The sequence below is a fragment of the Colossoma macropomum genome, unplaced genomic scaffold (genome assembly GCF_904425465.1).
Source record: "Colossoma macropomum unplaced genomic scaffold, Colossoma_macropomum, whole genome shotgun sequence".
Lineage (NCBI taxonomy): Eukaryota > Metazoa > Chordata > Actinopteri > Characiformes > Serrasalmidae > Colossoma > Colossoma macropomum.
In genome coordinates, this window is record NW_023494789.1 from 13754947 (window position 1) to 13772070 (window position 17124).

At 39.7% G+C, this 17124-nt stretch overlaps 1 protein-coding gene across 1 annotated transcript in view; it reads left to right on the forward strand.

Annotated features, from left to right (window-relative positions):
- The window catches only part of LOC118807953 (alpha-1,6-mannosylglycoprotein 6-beta-N-acetylglucosaminyltransferase B-like), a 215203-nt gene that overhangs the window by 635 nt on the left and 197444 nt on the right, over positions 1–17124 (forward strand). The window contains exon 2 of the mRNA XM_036570161.1: positions 8132–8244. Coding sequence (XP_036426054.1) covers positions 8132–8244 — 113 coding nt within the window. The remainder of the gene's footprint in view (positions 1–8131; positions 8245–17124) is intronic.

Here is a 17124-nt window from a genome sequence, read left to right on the forward strand (position 1 = left end):
ATAGAATGAAATAAAATGCAAAGTGTGGAAATCCTAATAGAATAAAAAGTATGCGATGTACAGTATAGTGCAACTACAAACTACAATGCAATATACTTCAGAACATGCAATATAGAGTGTGCAAAGCATGTTACAGTGTGATGCAAAGTATGCAGTGCACAATACTGTGCAATACAGAGTCTAAAATGCCTTATAGAATGCAATGCAATGCATAGTACAATACAGTGCAATGCAATATACAGCATTCATGATACTGGATGCTGCCGATCGTAGTATTTCCTATAATGATGGGAAATCCTTTGGACACACTTCTGCCAGTAAAAGTAAGCTTGTTCGTGTGTGGCCAGTGCATATTCCTGAAGGCTGTGTTTCCTTGGCTGTGGGTTTTGGTAATGAGCTCATTCCCCTGTCACACACACACACACACACTGTCAGACCATGCAGACCACAACACATGTCTGTCCCGTGAGTGGCGCTGCACGGTCTGCTGATCTTGCCTTCTGCGAGACACACTGAGACTAGAAACCGGGAGCACTGGATCTATGACTCAATCTCTCGTACGCACTCGCATTGTCATGGACTACTATGAAAGTCTACTCGGAATGATAGTGGCAAAAACTGCAGGGCCACATCCCAAATCTCTCTGCCATAGAGGTGCATGCAAGTGTTTGAATTTTAGGGAACAATTTCTATAATTTTGTTAAATATATATAATATAAGATATGGCATAACTTTTGCTCAGACCACCATAGTTTACATTTTATTTTTCCCCAATATGTTAAATTCTGTAAATAAACAGTAATGGTGCATTAAACTGTGCCATTTGACCAGACGAATTCATTCGGCTGTATGACTCTACTCTAAAAAGTTCACCAAAATAGTTACCCAGGGTGCTCGCTGTCCAAAACTGAAGTGCTGAAATAATTCACTTCTAGTCTTACAAGGAAGTTCACCAGACATGAATGGTATTGGTGAGTTCTATTGGTGAATAGAAAGCAACATACAGCTGTATATAAATATTAGACCTTGTAGTTAATCATCATAACTCCATATAAATTCCAGCTGTATTATCAAATCTACATTCCAATCTATATCGGCTTTAGTTCTACTCTAAACAGTTCACCAAAATAGTACACAAGAAAGATTAATGTTTGAAAAAGTATGATTTATCAGCTTTGCACTTGAGTCTACACTCACCAAGCACTTTATTAGGAACTCTCCTTACACTCTTTGTCCATTTTATCAGCTCCACTTACCATATAGGAGCACTTTGTAGTTTCACAATTACAGACTGTAGTCCATCTGTTCCTCTGCACACTTTGTTACCCTGTTCTTCAATGGTCAGGATCCCACAGGACCCCCACAGGGCAGGAGTTACTTGGGTGGTGTGAGTGGATCAGACACAGCAGTGCTGCTGCAATTTTTTAACAACCTCAGTATCACTGCTGGACTGAGAAAGGTCTACCAAGAAAAATATCCAGCCAACAGAGCCCTGTGGGCAGCATCCTGTGACCACTGATGAAGGACTAGAGGATGACCAACACAAACTGTGCAGCAGCAGATGAGCTATCGTCTCTGACTTTACATCTACAAGGTGAACCAACAGGGCAGGAGTGTCTAATAGAGTGGACAGTGAGTGGACACAGTGTTTAAAAACTCCAGCAGCACTGCTGTGTCTGATCCACTCGTCAGTGTCACTGCAGTGCTGAGAATGATCCACCACCCAAATAATCCCTACTCTGTGGCGGTCCTATGGGAGTCCTGACCACTGAAGAACAGGGTAACAAAGTATGCAGAGAAACAGATGGAAAACATTCTGTAATTGTAGAACTACAAAGTGCTTCTATATGGAAATAAGTGGAGCTGATAAAATGGACAATGAGTGTAGAAGCAAGGAGTTGCCAAAATAATACTTGAAGTAAGCAATGCCTAATTTAAAAGTCTGATCCATTTTTTGTCAGGAGGCTCCAGTCAGCTGGCAGTATCATCTTAAAGCCTTATAAATGTGTTCATGTTCTTGTGAGATAATTTGGCAAGACATTTCCTCCCAGTAAAGCAAGTCTGTTCCTTGCCTTGGTATTTAAAAGCACTCTAGATCCCCTCTGTGTTCTTGCTCTGTCCCACCTCAACAAACACCCTAACTAAGCCGTCAGAAACATTGAATTGCTGGCTGAGGAGTTCTGGGAGCTTGGATGGACCATCCTTCTGATGATTGCGTTGGAAAGCAATGCAAATCACACTCACAGTGAAGCCCCCAGTGATGAATTAATACACTAAAGTCTTCATTAAGTCTAGGTGAACTCAGGTGTAAACTGAATGCTGAAGATTTTGCTCTGCCACTTTGAACTCACTGAATAATAATCAATCCTTGTAGGAGGAACATCCAGTGCGCTCTTTTTATCAACTGCTGTTTAATGCCCACCCCACACTGTCTGAAAAAGGAGCACTGTACCAGCACATTTTTTAAACATTAGGTGGACAGTACGATGTGTTATTGTCAATGTGATAATTTTTGTCATTGTGATACACACAATGCTTTCCTGAGTGTATTGTGGATATTTCAGTATTTAACAATACTCAAACGTTATAAACGTACCTTCAAAGGTACAACAACAACCTTAACTTTCAATTGTGTACATTAAATGCATTCAGTCTCCTAGTGGGGAGATACACATTTGTACATTTTCATAACTTTTAATTTAACATGCAGTCAAAATCCAAACGTACCCGCAGGAGGTTGTGAGTTTGATGCCCATCGTGGAGTCCAAGACATGAAAATTGTTCTCACTCTGTCTGGGTGGGTGGGTGGTCCTCCCTCTTCCCCCATCATGCAGCATCATGCTAGCCAACATGGGCATCTGTTAGCTGATGTAACAAAATTAGCAGTGTTCTCCTCCAAGCGTGTTGAACTGTCCAATGATGTGGCACTTTGAAAAGATGTGGTGGAGATTCATTCATTTTGCCATCATCCTCCCAGCTTGGTATCATCTTGTGATTAGAGGGAGATTTAGCTACAAGGTGGAATGTGACCAAATTAGTGGATAAAATTGGCAAAATAAAACTAGAATTGTACAGTTTCATTCTCTAACTAAAGATGCAGATGACATTTAAGGTCTTTGTCACCCCCAGTGACAAGCGAAAGACCCTGAATAAAATGGTTTAGTACCTTTTCTTTACTTTTTAACTGCATACATTTTCTGTAGAGTTGCAAGGCATGGCCAATACAAGATTTTGCAAAGAAACAGAGCGAAACAGAGGGCTTATATACTCAAAATGACAGCTGATTAGAGAAAGTGAGAACAGAAAGTCTAAAATTCCGGTGAGAGTGACCTCTGTAGGCTGCAGCAGATGTGATAGATATACAATAATTCACTTCCATATGGAACAAGAAAGTCAAAGAAAAATAAGAGAAAAAAAAACAAAAAAAAACAAGAGTTCCCAAAACTGGTGATCAAAACATGATTAAAAGCTGAAGAGAAAATGGGGCTCAAAACAATCACCTGGAAGACCTGGTAGACACCAAAACTGTCGCCATCAGATCAACATTCCATTCCTCCATTCTTGCCACTTGAAAAGCTCCACAGGTGTTTCTGTCCATCCTTCCACTGTGTTAATTTGGTTGGAAATAAAATAAATGAAAGGTGGTCTCTGACTGTCACCGTACTCTATATAAATGGGAACTTATAGTCTGTGTAGCCAAAAATGCCCAGGCAGCCCTTTTAATGAGTAAAAAAGTTACTTTCAGGTTCCCAATGCCAATTATCAGCTATTGGGGTATAAAGCCCCCCCAAGAATTGGGCTGTGGAGCAGTGGAGTGATGGAGCTCCATTCAGTACCTTCAGGATGAGCTGGAGTGATCCAGAACTTATCATCCAACATCAGTACCTGACCTCACTAATGCTCTTGTGGCTACGTTCTCTGTCGGGTGTTGCGTAATGACTACATGTAGCATATAAACAGTAAAGCCAAACATTACATTAATGTAAAATAACACACACACAAACGTAATCTCCACAGAATTGAATTGAATATTGTATAATAGTCTTTGTTATGCAGAACTCTAAGAGGCAACATTTACATTCTGAATCAAATGATGAACGACTTCTTCATCCGTTATTCAGGTCTGCGGCCTCAGGTGAAAGTGTGCAGGCAAAAGTTCTTGGAAATCCTCCCAAAGTCGCCTTCTCCCTCCTAACCATCACCAACACACAGAGGATCTGATACCCACTTGCCCAGAAAACCAATTAGGAGATAACAGATCTTTGCTCTGAGCCAAGCAGAAGACCAAAGCGTTTACTTTAAATCCATTAATTAGAGAGGATATAATCTCCTCACACGCCTAAGCTAAGCCTTTGAATGCATCTAAATGGTAAAGAGAGGAAGGATAGACTGACGCTCTGATATGCTCTCCAAACTTCTCTGTGTAAGCTGAGAGGAACTGGTTTATTAATTTGACCTTTGATCTATGGCTCAGCTGTGCACTCTACCCTTTAAATCAAAAGTTTGGTGAAAAATCTACTTCCTAATTCTAGGAATGTTTGGTTTGCTCCTCTAATTTTGCACTGAGGCTACAAGGCTAATGTACCTAACAAGTAATGGATGCTTATAGCCTTCCAAATGCCTAAATTGTTATTTTTATATATCATATATGCTCTATATTATAACTATTATGTGGTTTCTGACACTGTATAACCTACTGTTATCTATAAATATGGACAAATGAAGTTATTTTTCAGGACATTTACTGAGGAGATCAGATATGAAAAGGAAAATAAGAGAAAATAGCAAGAGTTCCCAAAACTGGAGACCAAAAAATTATTAATAGCTACAGAGACTGGGAATGGGACTCCCAACAGCCACCTGAAAGACCCAGTAGACACCAATATATGCATGCATACACACACACACACACACACACACACACACACACACACACACACACACACACAAGCTTTCATCTTTGAGAGAGAGGACATCCAATCAAATCAAACTCCACTCTTGCTTCTAGAAAAGTTCCACAGGTGTTTTTGTCCATCCTTCCACTGTGTTAATTTGATTGGAAGCAAAATAAATGAAATGGTGGTCTCTGACTGCCACACAGTTCTCTATATAGATGGGAACTAAAAGCCTGTGTAGCCCAAAATGTCCAGGCAGCACTTCTAATGAGTAAACTCAGTCACTTTCAGGTGCACCCATTGTTGACACATGCAAACACCATGCCTGATGCCAATTATCAGCTATTGAGGTTTAAAGCCCCCAAGAATTGTGCTGTGGAGCAGTGGAGCTGCATTCTATGGAGTGATGGAACTCCATTCAATACCTTTGGGGTGAGTTGGAGTGTCCAGAACTGACCATCCAACATCAGCACCTGACCTCACTAATGCTCAATCAAATCATCACAGCAACGTTCAACATCTTGTGTAAAGCCTGTCCAGAAAAGTAGAGGCTATTACTGCAGCAAAGCCCCCTTGGGTTCAGAAGAAGGGTATATAGTGTATGTTTTTATTTTTGAGGATGGTCATGTCCTTATCTGTGAAAATGTGTCCAGTTACAGTGCTTGCGTCCAACACTACTGGCATTATCTGCTGTTCTTTACGCACTGCCTGCAGCCCAGGCTTGGCTGTAGCTTCCTGCGTCTGAAAGCAGATGATTATGGTTAAGTAATAATCTCAGAGGTGTCCTTCACAGAGCCCTTGGATTATGATGGCACGGATATAAACTGTTTTTTTTTTTTTTGGATTATTATCATGCAGAAGCAGATGGTGTTTCGCAGATGATGGAAATAAAGTCTGCGTCTCGTCTTTGATCTGCTGTTTCTCCTTGTTCCATTTCTCTTATTGTGAGCCATGATGCTGGTCTTCATTCTGACAACTCATTAATATGCTCTGGTGGAAGGTGCATATATTTACTGTTATTTAGATGAGGCCTGTATCTAAGTGGCATATATCACTATGGATACTCATAGGCCTTGTTAGTATTTGTATTCTGAGCAGTGATGGCAATGCTGTGCACAGTTCTGGAAGAGTTTTATTGTTGCTGATTGTGAATGCACCCTCAGGAGGAGCTGTGTGAGTTATCTGAGCTGTCGTTAACACAAAGGCAGGATGAGGAACTGAGGAAACACTCTACATCTCACGCACTCACACCTGCTGAGGCTCAGCTGCCTGTTACATCTCTATTCCCAAAGCCCTCTAGCCTTTCACCTTTATCCCGCAGCTATCACTGTACTGCACTCTGACTCACAATGTCTTTCTTTCTTTCTTTCGCTGCTAAAACACTGAAAACAGTGTACTGAATTGTATCGGGTGTAATGTGTATATTGCTGTGGTGAACAGTGCACTGTATACAGTTTGACAGTAAAGTTTCAGTAAATTAACAGCATATTAATAGTAAATAACAGTAAAATAACAAATCATACTGTAACTTAGCCACCTGGAACACGATATCACTGTTATTAAAGTTTTATAGCACATAAGTCTCTTCTCAAGACCTTAAACTAGTGGTCTTGGTCTGGTGTCAGTCTCAACCTTATTTGGACTCAGGAACAAAAACCCATATTGGCTGTGCCAATAAACAATAACATCAGTGCTGTTTCAGTGTTCTAACAACCTAAAAAAGGACAATTAAAAATCCAACACTTATAAAAACCTTTAAAACACCAAAACCTGAATTGTCACTTTAATTGCTTAAATTAAAATATGAATGCATTTTTAATGCTTTTTAACTGTTGAATGACAGCAGAGTGTAATTTGCTATGTTACTGCAGAAAATATCTTAAGGTTAGTTGATTTTACAATAAAATGATAAAGTATTTAACTGTGGAAATATTGTAGATTCCTGATGATTATTAAGAGTGTGACTATTACAGCTAGGCCTTCAGTTCGAGCTACAAATGTCAAAACTCCTCTACGAAAATGTTAGCGCCCCTATGAGACTGTAGTAGGATGTTCGGATAAGCTAACAGCAATTCACATTTTAAATGAAATGTTTTTTTAGCCACTCTAGATACTTATTAGAGTTGAGAAAATTTAAAGCGTCCATTTTCTACATTATTCTTGTATTTTATCTTTTTTCCTTTAGGTCCACTTATAAAGTTTGCATAGCTGTGTGTGCCCTATTCATTCGACAGACCCTCTCTTAATCACTTAGAATTAAACAGGGTGTTTTTGAAAAAAGTCGTACTCTTTTGAGAAAAAAGTCGTACTATTTCGAGAAAAAAGTCATAATATTTTGAGAAAAAAAGTTGTGCTATTTTGAGAAAAAAAGGAGTAGAATTACAACATTTAAAGTGGCATTAATACCAGGAAAGGTCACGATATTGTGGCCAAAGGCTTTGCAAAGAGAAGGCAGCACCTCCTCGTGTTAAAATGAGGGGCGTTGAGGAGTTGGTGGAGTTATACTTTCATATCGATTTCACCCATAAAGAAATACTCAGTCTCCCTGTCTCTTCTGCACATCAGTACCAGACTGTTAGTAAAAGAAACAGCTGAAACAGCTCTGCAGGAAATAACAGATGGATTTGGAAGAAACTGTCTGTCTGTTTTGTTGAAGGAGAATCGCAGGCAGGGTCGTCTACACGGCTATCAGTGGCTACATCTCTGTGCCATTCAAAGACAATGAGGATGATGATCAAAATGATCGATCCATAAGCAGACAGGAGTGTGTGGAACTCCGCCGTGCCAGTACAGCAACCGATACCCCAACGCGTTACGGCTGCCCTCAGTTAGCCTACTTTATCCTCCAAATATTACTTTTATTATCTAAATATTATGACTTTATTCTCGAAATCTACTATTTTTATTTTTATTAACAGTGGCCCCAAAACGCCGTCATATTCAAGAGTTTTTAGTAAAGGCAATAGTTATATATTGGACCATGACAACTCAAAGAACCATCTGAATGCATGTTTTTGCCTGGTTGTATAACCTGTTGTAGATGGTTCTTTAAAGGGTTCCACTATTGTTAGTCATGTAATCCTTGTTTGGTACTATATAGAAGCTAAGAGTGTAGAATAGATTGCATTGTCACTTTCTTTATGTCTTTCTGTGCTATACTGAGCTTTGACCTGTCTTCTCTTCCTTCTTCTCCTTCTTCTTCTTGGTCTCTCTATCTCTCCCCCTCTCTTTTCCAGGATCTTTGTGGTGGGGATTGGTTTCTTCAGTCTGTGTTTTTTAATGACATCCCTGGGCGGCCAGTTTTCAGCCAAGCGGCTCACCGACTCTCCGTTCACCGTCCGGACAGAAGGTAGGTCTAATCACGGGTATCAAAACTTTTTCTGACGCACTGAGTGTCCCCTCAGACTCAGACTGAAGCCCTGATGGCTCTGATTGTAATGCAGTCCAGCCCAGTGTGGCCTCCTGGCCTTGTTAGTGAAAAGTTAGCCATGTGTTTTTTTGTCATGGTTGAAAAAGCTTCTGCCCGACGGAGGTGGATCCAGGGTTTAACCCTTAGAAGTCTGGAGTTATTGTTGGTACTAATACAAAAAGTGATTTTATAGGAATTATTTCTGACTCATAGCTCATTAAAACAATCTGAGAAATCATGTGGAAAGTGTAGATTCTAAACTTTCAATTCATACCACATTGGTGCTTGTAAGTAAAAGAGGAGATATTTTAAGAAAACAATAAGCCATAAGAGGCTGTGCGTTACTGCAATTTTATCACAGGGAAGGGTGTTCTTAGGCATGACGTGATGCATGGTGGCCAACACATGATATGATAAAATGCATAATTTTTCAGAAAATAACTTATTATTAATAACAAGCAACATTAAAAAGTATTCTGTCAAGAAATGTTGTTCCTTTAGACTACTGTATTGTTGCCAAGCAACCATGGACCACTGAATGAGGAGAACATTTGGTCACGCATTGCTGTATATTGCGGTCATTTCATGACTTTTTATGCTTTTCGTCATATACCAATGAACATATGATAACACAGCAGTTTATAAGTACTTTTTGCTTTATAGTTTTTTTTGATCACCAAATTACCACCGCAAATCTTATTTAGCACCAACCCAGCAGCACCCCTCTTCTCACACTGGGGCTGAATCTCAAATGGCTCCTGCTCCCTACATAGTGCACTACATAGGAATTTAAATACTAGATCCTGAACCCCAATGGTGCAAAATGCAACTAAGAAACAATCATTTGCCACATCCACACTCAATAAATGTTGCAATATTTGTAGAGGCTGGAATTTCTAAACTTTTATAGCTAGCACACTATTTAGGGAGTACAGAGCCATTTGGGATTCAGCCTGGCTGATCTGTTAGCTGATCAGCCTAGTTCTAGTTAAGAACATAAGTTGCCAGCACCTCAGTTGAAACAAAAAATGGGTTCTTACTTCATTAGTACATTTGGTGGTCCATGTGAGCGGCAATAGAGTCAAAGATTAATCCATTAACAGCACAAGGGTTTTTCGTGCCATGGTGCAGTGATAAATAATTCAGTTGTTATGAGGCGGTGTGCAGAAGATAGGTGTGAGATAGGTCTGCAGAAATCGTGGATTATACAAAGGCTTCGAATGCACCTCAGCCATCAGATGTTTTGACCAGAACTATCCATTTTATAATATGATTTGAATTTGATGAAGAATTGTTGTGTGGTCTTTTTTTGTGGCACAACATCCTTTACATTTTTTACATTAAACCAAATGGAAAATCCAATGTATGGACTCAAATCTGTCCATAGAGAATGTATTTTGAAGGTAAATGTTATTCCTGTGTAATTATGTTGTAATTACATCTAATTATGTCTAACTAGTATGGAAAAGTGACAATAATAATGCTAGACTTCTAGGGGTTAAAGACAGCTCTCTCTCTCTCTGACTCTCTCTCTCTCTCTCTCTCTCTCTCTCTCTCTCTCTCTCTCTCTCTCTCTCTGTCTGTCTCCCTCCCTCTGGGTTTATAATGAGGAAAAGACTCCCTGGAGACTCCATTCAAGGATGGAGAATGCATAAATAGTTCAGCCCCTGGGCATCCACTGCCTTTGTGTGCTGGTTGGAGAACTTGGCTGAGACTCAGGAGGTTGTGGGTTCAATCCCAGCTGATTGCTGCTGCCACTGTAGCCTGGGGCAGTTTCCTCCAGGTGGTGCATCCTACAGTTGGTTAGTTTAAGCTGCTTTGGGCAAAAAGCATCAGCTAAATGACAAGTGTCTGTGTGTAGTGACTGAATATAATAAGCTCCATAAGTGCTGGTTTGAGATCCTCTTCTATTACTGTATAGTTCTCTAGCACTTGGTGGATTTGTGACAGTTTATATATTGTACACTATATGGCCAAAAGCATGTGAGTAAGGCATATGAAATCAGGCACATAGCCATACAATCTCCATAGACACACACTGGCAATAGACTGGGTTGTACTGAAGACCTGAGTGACTTTAAAAGTAACACTGTCGTAGAACGCTGCCTTTGACACAAGACAGTTTATGAAATTTCTCCCCTGCTAGATCTGCTCCGGTCAACTGTAAGTGCTGTTATTGTGAAATGAAAGCATCTAGGAGCAACAACTGCCAAACCACAAAGCAGTAGACCATGCAAACTCACAGAGCGGGGAAGCATGAAGCATGTAGCATGTATAAAGGCCTATCCTCTGCTGTACTACTCACAGCAGAGTTCCAAACTGTCTCTGGAGGCAACATCTTGCACAAAGTGGGCTCCATAAAGATATGTTTGATGACTTTGGTGTGGAGGAGCTCCAGTGACCTGCACAGAGCCCTGACCTCAACCCTGAACACCTTTGGGATTGAACTGGAACATCAATTGTGAGCCAGACCTTCTCAGTGCCTGACCTCACAAATGATGTTTTGATTGAATGGGCACAAATTCCCACAGACACACTCCAAAATCTTATAGAAAGCTTCCCAGAAGAGTCGAAACTGTTATAGCTGCAAAAGGGGATGATTCCATATTAATGCCTATTGTTTTAGAATGGGACGTCCAACAAGGTCACATAGGTATGATGGTCAGGTGTCCACATACTTTTGGCCATGTAGTGTATGTGTGATGACTTGTTCTTAATGATGATGACAATGATGTGTATAAAATCTCCAACAACATTGCTGCGCCTGGTACAATCATACCAGCTGAACAAACACTACCATGTTAGAGTCACTGTTGTGACCCACCACTTACAGAATATCTGGGAAGTGATAGTCCCATGGTGGTCCATTTCTATTGATGGATGGGGCAGAGGGAGCTTCAATAGTCTGTAATAGTGAAGCATCCTTAACCCCTTAGAATCTCAGGCCAAAAACCAACAGATTACAGTGTGGAGACTACAGTATGAGCTACAAATTTCAGTGTACTCGACAGCAAAGAACAGTTGATCGTCCAAAATTCTATTATTTTCTAGTTTGATTTTTCACGTTGGCTGTCGTTTGTGAATGTTTCATCATTTCCAAAACTGAGGCCACAGAGGGCGCCGGCATGCTTATAGGGACTGTCTGCTTCAGTTGTTTTGCTGTATTTAACACATTGAACAGAATGTTGTGTTTTCAATTGGTATCAAACCTGTAGTGGAGAAGTTTATAGGTGTTGTACACCCTCCTGAAAGTCAGCATGAACAGAGATAATAAATTGCTAATAAATTGTTCCAAATGGCTGATATTTTTACTGTTGATCTCCTGCTGCTCAAATTGGTTGAACAGATCTGTGGCCAAGAGTGTTTTTAATCACTGATTTTCATTTGCTTTGCCATTGAAATAATTTGTAAAGTCTTTGATTTGACACTTTGTTAGATTGATTTAAGGGGGACATATTATGCTCATTTTCAGTGTTCATAAGTTTTTTTTTTTGGTGTCAACTAGAATAGATTTACATGCTTTACTGTTCCAAAAACACATTCTTCTCAAACTGTACATATCTATTCACCCTCTTTCTGAAGTGCTTTGTCTCCCCCTACCCCCGAAGAGCCAAGTGTGCTGAGGTTGATCAGCTCACCCACTCTGTTCTAATTAGGCAACCACCAGAGCCATTCTGCTCCTACATGTTCCACCCCTGTCTTGCAGTCTGCTCTCCTGAGCAGCTGTAAACTCAGCTGTGACTACTTGTCCAATGATGTCGGTTCTGCCATCTCAATTTGAGCCAGAATCTAAACCTGCAAGTCGAGTCAGCGTCCTCTCGACACGGCAACAACACCGAACAAACTCTTCTCGGCCGCCTGTACATGTTGTCCACTGTATGTGGGCATGTCAAGCTGGTTGGCAGACAGACAATAAGTGTTATGTAATGGAAAAGGTAAAAAACTGAAAAGCACAGTAGGTTCTCTTTAATCTTTGTTTTTTATATTTTTCATAAAAAATTTAGGCTGTTTTTCTCTTTCAGCTAAATTTATTTGGAGGCCAAAATTTTGGTTCATCTCTAGTTTGTAATCGTAGACCTACAAAGTGCACTTATATAGTAGTTGTTTCCAAAAAAATGGTCTGTAAGTTCAATATAGGTGTGCTTAATTACTTGCAACTTAGTAGATACCTCTACCTTATGTGTTGTCTGTCCTACAGTAGCCTGTTTTCTGAGTTTTGACTTTAAAAAGAACCACTGATATTTGTTTGTCTTACAGGCTAAAAATATATTGACTTTAATTACAGTTGAATTTTACATAAGAGGTAAAAATTGCGAATAAGCTTCATTAATTCTGGTTAATTGATACTGTTCTTTTACTGTGTTTTTGTGTCTCCTGTTAAATCTGCTCTTTCTGTGAGTGGTTCAATACAGCTTCCATATCCTCATACTCTGGTGTAGACCTCAGATAACACTCAGGTATATAATATTGATCCTGGGCTTCGAGCTGAACTGTATATTGGACTGAAGATGTGGAAGTGTTTGGCCAATAGACAATCCATGAAAGAAAAATGTGGCAATGAAGAAAGCATGGACCTTTGTCTGCATGATCATTGCACCTTTTCAACTCATATTTTTGAATGAAGCCCGGACAGCAATTGTTACGTCAACACAAAATGCAATCAATGTTGATATATATATTTTATTTTGTAAGACAAACAAACCCCAGTGGTTAAACTATTTTCAGAACACTCTAACAAAAATCAGGTAAAATATACGCATGTGAGATGGTATCAATTTCATAATTCAATATACAGTATTTTCTTCTCAGGCCTGTTTGGAAACTATTGCATTTAAACAGAATCAGTGTCTCGCAGCGTCCTGCATAAACACAGTCTTCATCATAAACCTTTAATGATACCTCCTGGGAAATGTGCATCAGACAACAGGAAGATGCCTCCTTTGCTGGTTATTCTTATTTAAAAACAAAACAAAGACATACAGAAAAAAACTATAGGAATGTTACATTATAATGCATCTTCCTTTAAATCCTTTTTCAGTTCACTTAACCTGAGGACATCTGACTCAATTTAGTTTGGACAAAAGTTGCACTACATGATTTTTATGCTGATTTTAGCCCCAGTTCGCAGTCGGGTCGAGACTTTGTAGTCGATGGTTGAGAGAGAAAATCTAGTAGTGTGTACTGGCCAACAATCAAATCTGAATGGATTCTCCCAACATCCAATAAAACAGACATTTATGTGGATAGCAGAGCTTTTCATTAAGTTGAGTATATCAAGAAGCACAATCAAGACTCTGCAAAAGACCCTTCATTTATTTAATTTCCCATCAAAATCAGTCACTAAATACAAGTTACTGCATCAGGTGTCACGCATCCCTCCAACCCTGCTTCTCCCTTGGACTCCAAATCCCAGAACTCCCTGGGAGGTCACATGACTGTGGTACCATCATCACCAACCAACTGTCGTTCAGCTTCACCTGAATACTGATATACCTCATCTGTTTCTTGTTTCATGTGATCTGTAATATTTAAGTCCGGGCTTTAGTTTAGTTAATTGCGAGGTAGGGCTTCTGTTTCTAGAGCTACTGAGTGCTATTTCCTGTATATTGTTTCACTGTTAACCGGACTTGATTTCTGTATTTTCTGACTTGCTTCCTTTGGATTTGTTTGCCTGGATATTTGTCGTTTGTTATGTTTGTCTCTTTGTGTATCCAATCTGTCCTGGTTCTGACCAATGCCTGTTTTTTGACCATGTCTGTGGAAAATCCTCCGAACGATAAAGCCTCTTTTGATTATTGACTGATTCTGATTCATACATCAGGAAAAAAAGCAGAAGGCAGAAATTTAACATGAAATTAAACAGAAGCCTTGACAACTAAATATAAATGATCACACTTTTCAGTTTTTTTCTTTACCTTTATTTCAGCTTCCATTCTTTTCAGGAGACTCACTTTCAGTTTCTCAAAGAAACCTGCAGACACACCTCCAAAGTTCAGGCTTAGAAGCTGGTTGATCATTTTCTGAACTAATCCAAACACATCCACTGATGTTGAGGTCTGGACTCTGGGGTGGTCAGTCCATTGTTCAGCTTCTTTGTTTGATGTGTCTGTCTCCTTTTTTCAGTGAGGCTTCTTGAACAGCTACACAACCTTTCAGACCCATAGCACTGAGTTGTCTTCTCACAGTGGAAGGATGACAAAATCAGTCTGTAATTTTAAAAGATTTATAGCTCATTGAAACAAGCAGAGAAATTGTAGCATTGAAACAAAAAGAAAGAAGAATCAAATTCGTCAATATAGAATATAAAATGTAATTGTAATTAATTACATATTTATCTGTGTAATGATCCTAATTAAATTGCATTTAAATAACTATACAATGCAAATTGATTGTATAGCAAAACAATATCAATAACTCTCGGCTTCTAATGGTTAACAACCACTTTTTGGTTTAATAGAGCAGGTTTTTAATAGAAGGGTCAACGGCCATCCAGTGGCCTTTTATTCCTCCCCAGACGCTTCAGGTGTGAGCTGGAATGTGAGACGGGTAACAGAGAGAAGAGGAATGAGGGAGGGAAGAGAGGTGGAGAGAAAGGAAAGTGTTTTGGGGACAGATGAGGATCTGAGCTGAAGGTGGCCCATCTCCTCATGGCAGTGGAAATCTCATTATCAGTGTTTCCTTGGGGGTCTTCACCTGTTCTCACCCCCACCTGCAGCTCATAGAGTGACAGCTATCCTCCATCATCAACTGGGTTTAGCTCGGGGGTCTGCGCATATGTCTGTCTGTCTGATTCAGTCCTCCTCATCCTCAGCAGCCAGTTTTAACCCTTGGATGATGAACTCTGTGCTGGAGGTACAAACTCTGTAGTACTAGGTAAACATGATGAGTTCCAGAACAAATGAATTCAATTACACTGAGTGTGTTTACATGCAGTTAATAATCTAATCACTACAGAAAATCTGATTTTGTCAGTAATCCGATCAATGCGTTTACATGCACTTAAGTAATCAGATAATGTGGAAACTCCAGGTCTACATGAGTCAGACAATAATCAGCTTTCTGCTTTACAACCAGCCAATAAGCTCACAGAAGAAGATGTGACGTAAACGCAATGTAAAACTTCAGAACATTCACCAATCAGGCATAACATTCTGACCTTCTCCTTGTTTCTATGCTCATTGTCCATTTTATCAGCTCCACTTACTATATAGGTGCACTTTGTAGTTCTACAATTACAGACTGTAGTCCATCTGTTTCTCTGCATACTTTGTTAGCCCCCTTTTACCCTGTTCTCCAGTGGTCAGCTCCCCCATGGACCCTTACAGAGCAGGTACTATTTGGGTGGTGTATCATTCTCAGCACTGCAGTGACACTGACGTGGTGGTGGTGTGTTAGTGTGTGTTGTGCTGGTATGAGTGGATCAGACACAGCAGTGCTGCTGGAGTTTTTAAACACTGTGTCCACTCAGTGTCCACTCTATTAGACACTCCTACCTTGTCAGTCCACCTTGTAGATGTAAAGTCAGAGACGATAGCTCATCTGCTGCTGCACAGTTTGTGTTGGTCATCCTCTAGTCCTTCATCAGTGGTCACAGGACGCTGCCCACAGGACGCTGTTGGCTGGATATTTTTGGTTGCTGGACTGTTCTCAGTCCAGCAGTGACACTGAGGTGTTTAAAAACTCCAGCATTACTGGTGTGTCTGATCCACTCAGACCAGTGCAAAAATACTTAGCATGTAATAAGCCTGGGATTTTAAGGGGTTAAACCAATATATATACTATACTGCTATAGGCCGAATAAGTGGATACATGTAAATAGAATTTTTTTTGTGACATCACAAAAACAATTGATTCAAAAAGGCCTGTTTTTGCAGCCTGATTTGCATATGGAGTGCATGGACTGGAGAGTGAATGGTACATTTTGAAACTTTAACAGTGTTTATATATTACATCACATATATTACATATATTACATTAGGAAAGTGAGGAGAATTCAGTTTTCCTTAATATGGGCCCTTTAATAAATGAATGTATGCCAAGGATATCAGTTTGTGTGTGTCAGCAACTGTGTGCAGAGACACACTCACTCAATTTGTGTGTGTGAGTGTGTGTGTGTGTGTGTGTGTGTGTGTGTATGTGTGTGTGTGATTAATTAACTGCTCGTGCGCTGTGGAGCTGAGGAGGCATCTGGTCGGAGCTCATTAACTACTGTTGAGTGTGTATCCTCTCTGTGTCCCCAGACACACACTCTACTTTGAGAGTGTATGTGTGTGTGTGTGTGTGTGTGTGTGTGTGTGTGTGTGTGTGGATACACATCTTCATCTGCCTTTGTTTAAAATAACTGTAGTAGTACTACAGAGATTTCTACAGGGTTCGTATATAGTACATTTGGACAATTAGAAAACAATTACAGAAGTTGACTATACATCAATGATTATGGATTAGTGTAGGAGAGCACTGCAGGAATACTATACAGTATGTATAGACATTATGCTAAGGATTACAAAAACATAAAATTCATTCAGAGATCACATTTTGCATGAGAATAACATGTTATCACACACTGACAATCACATCAGTCAATAAAACAGTGTTTAACCATAACTATACTAAAAAATAAAATCTGTACTATGTAAATAAAGTGTTATCTGTTGATATTTTCGGTTATCAGAATTTTTAATTCCCTCAAATGGGATCAATATCGGTCATAACATTTCAGAATGCATACAAAAGTTTACATACCCCTGGTCAAATTACACATTTTATTGATTTTCACAGAGTCTACAGTGAACAAAAATAAATATGACATTTCTCTACAAA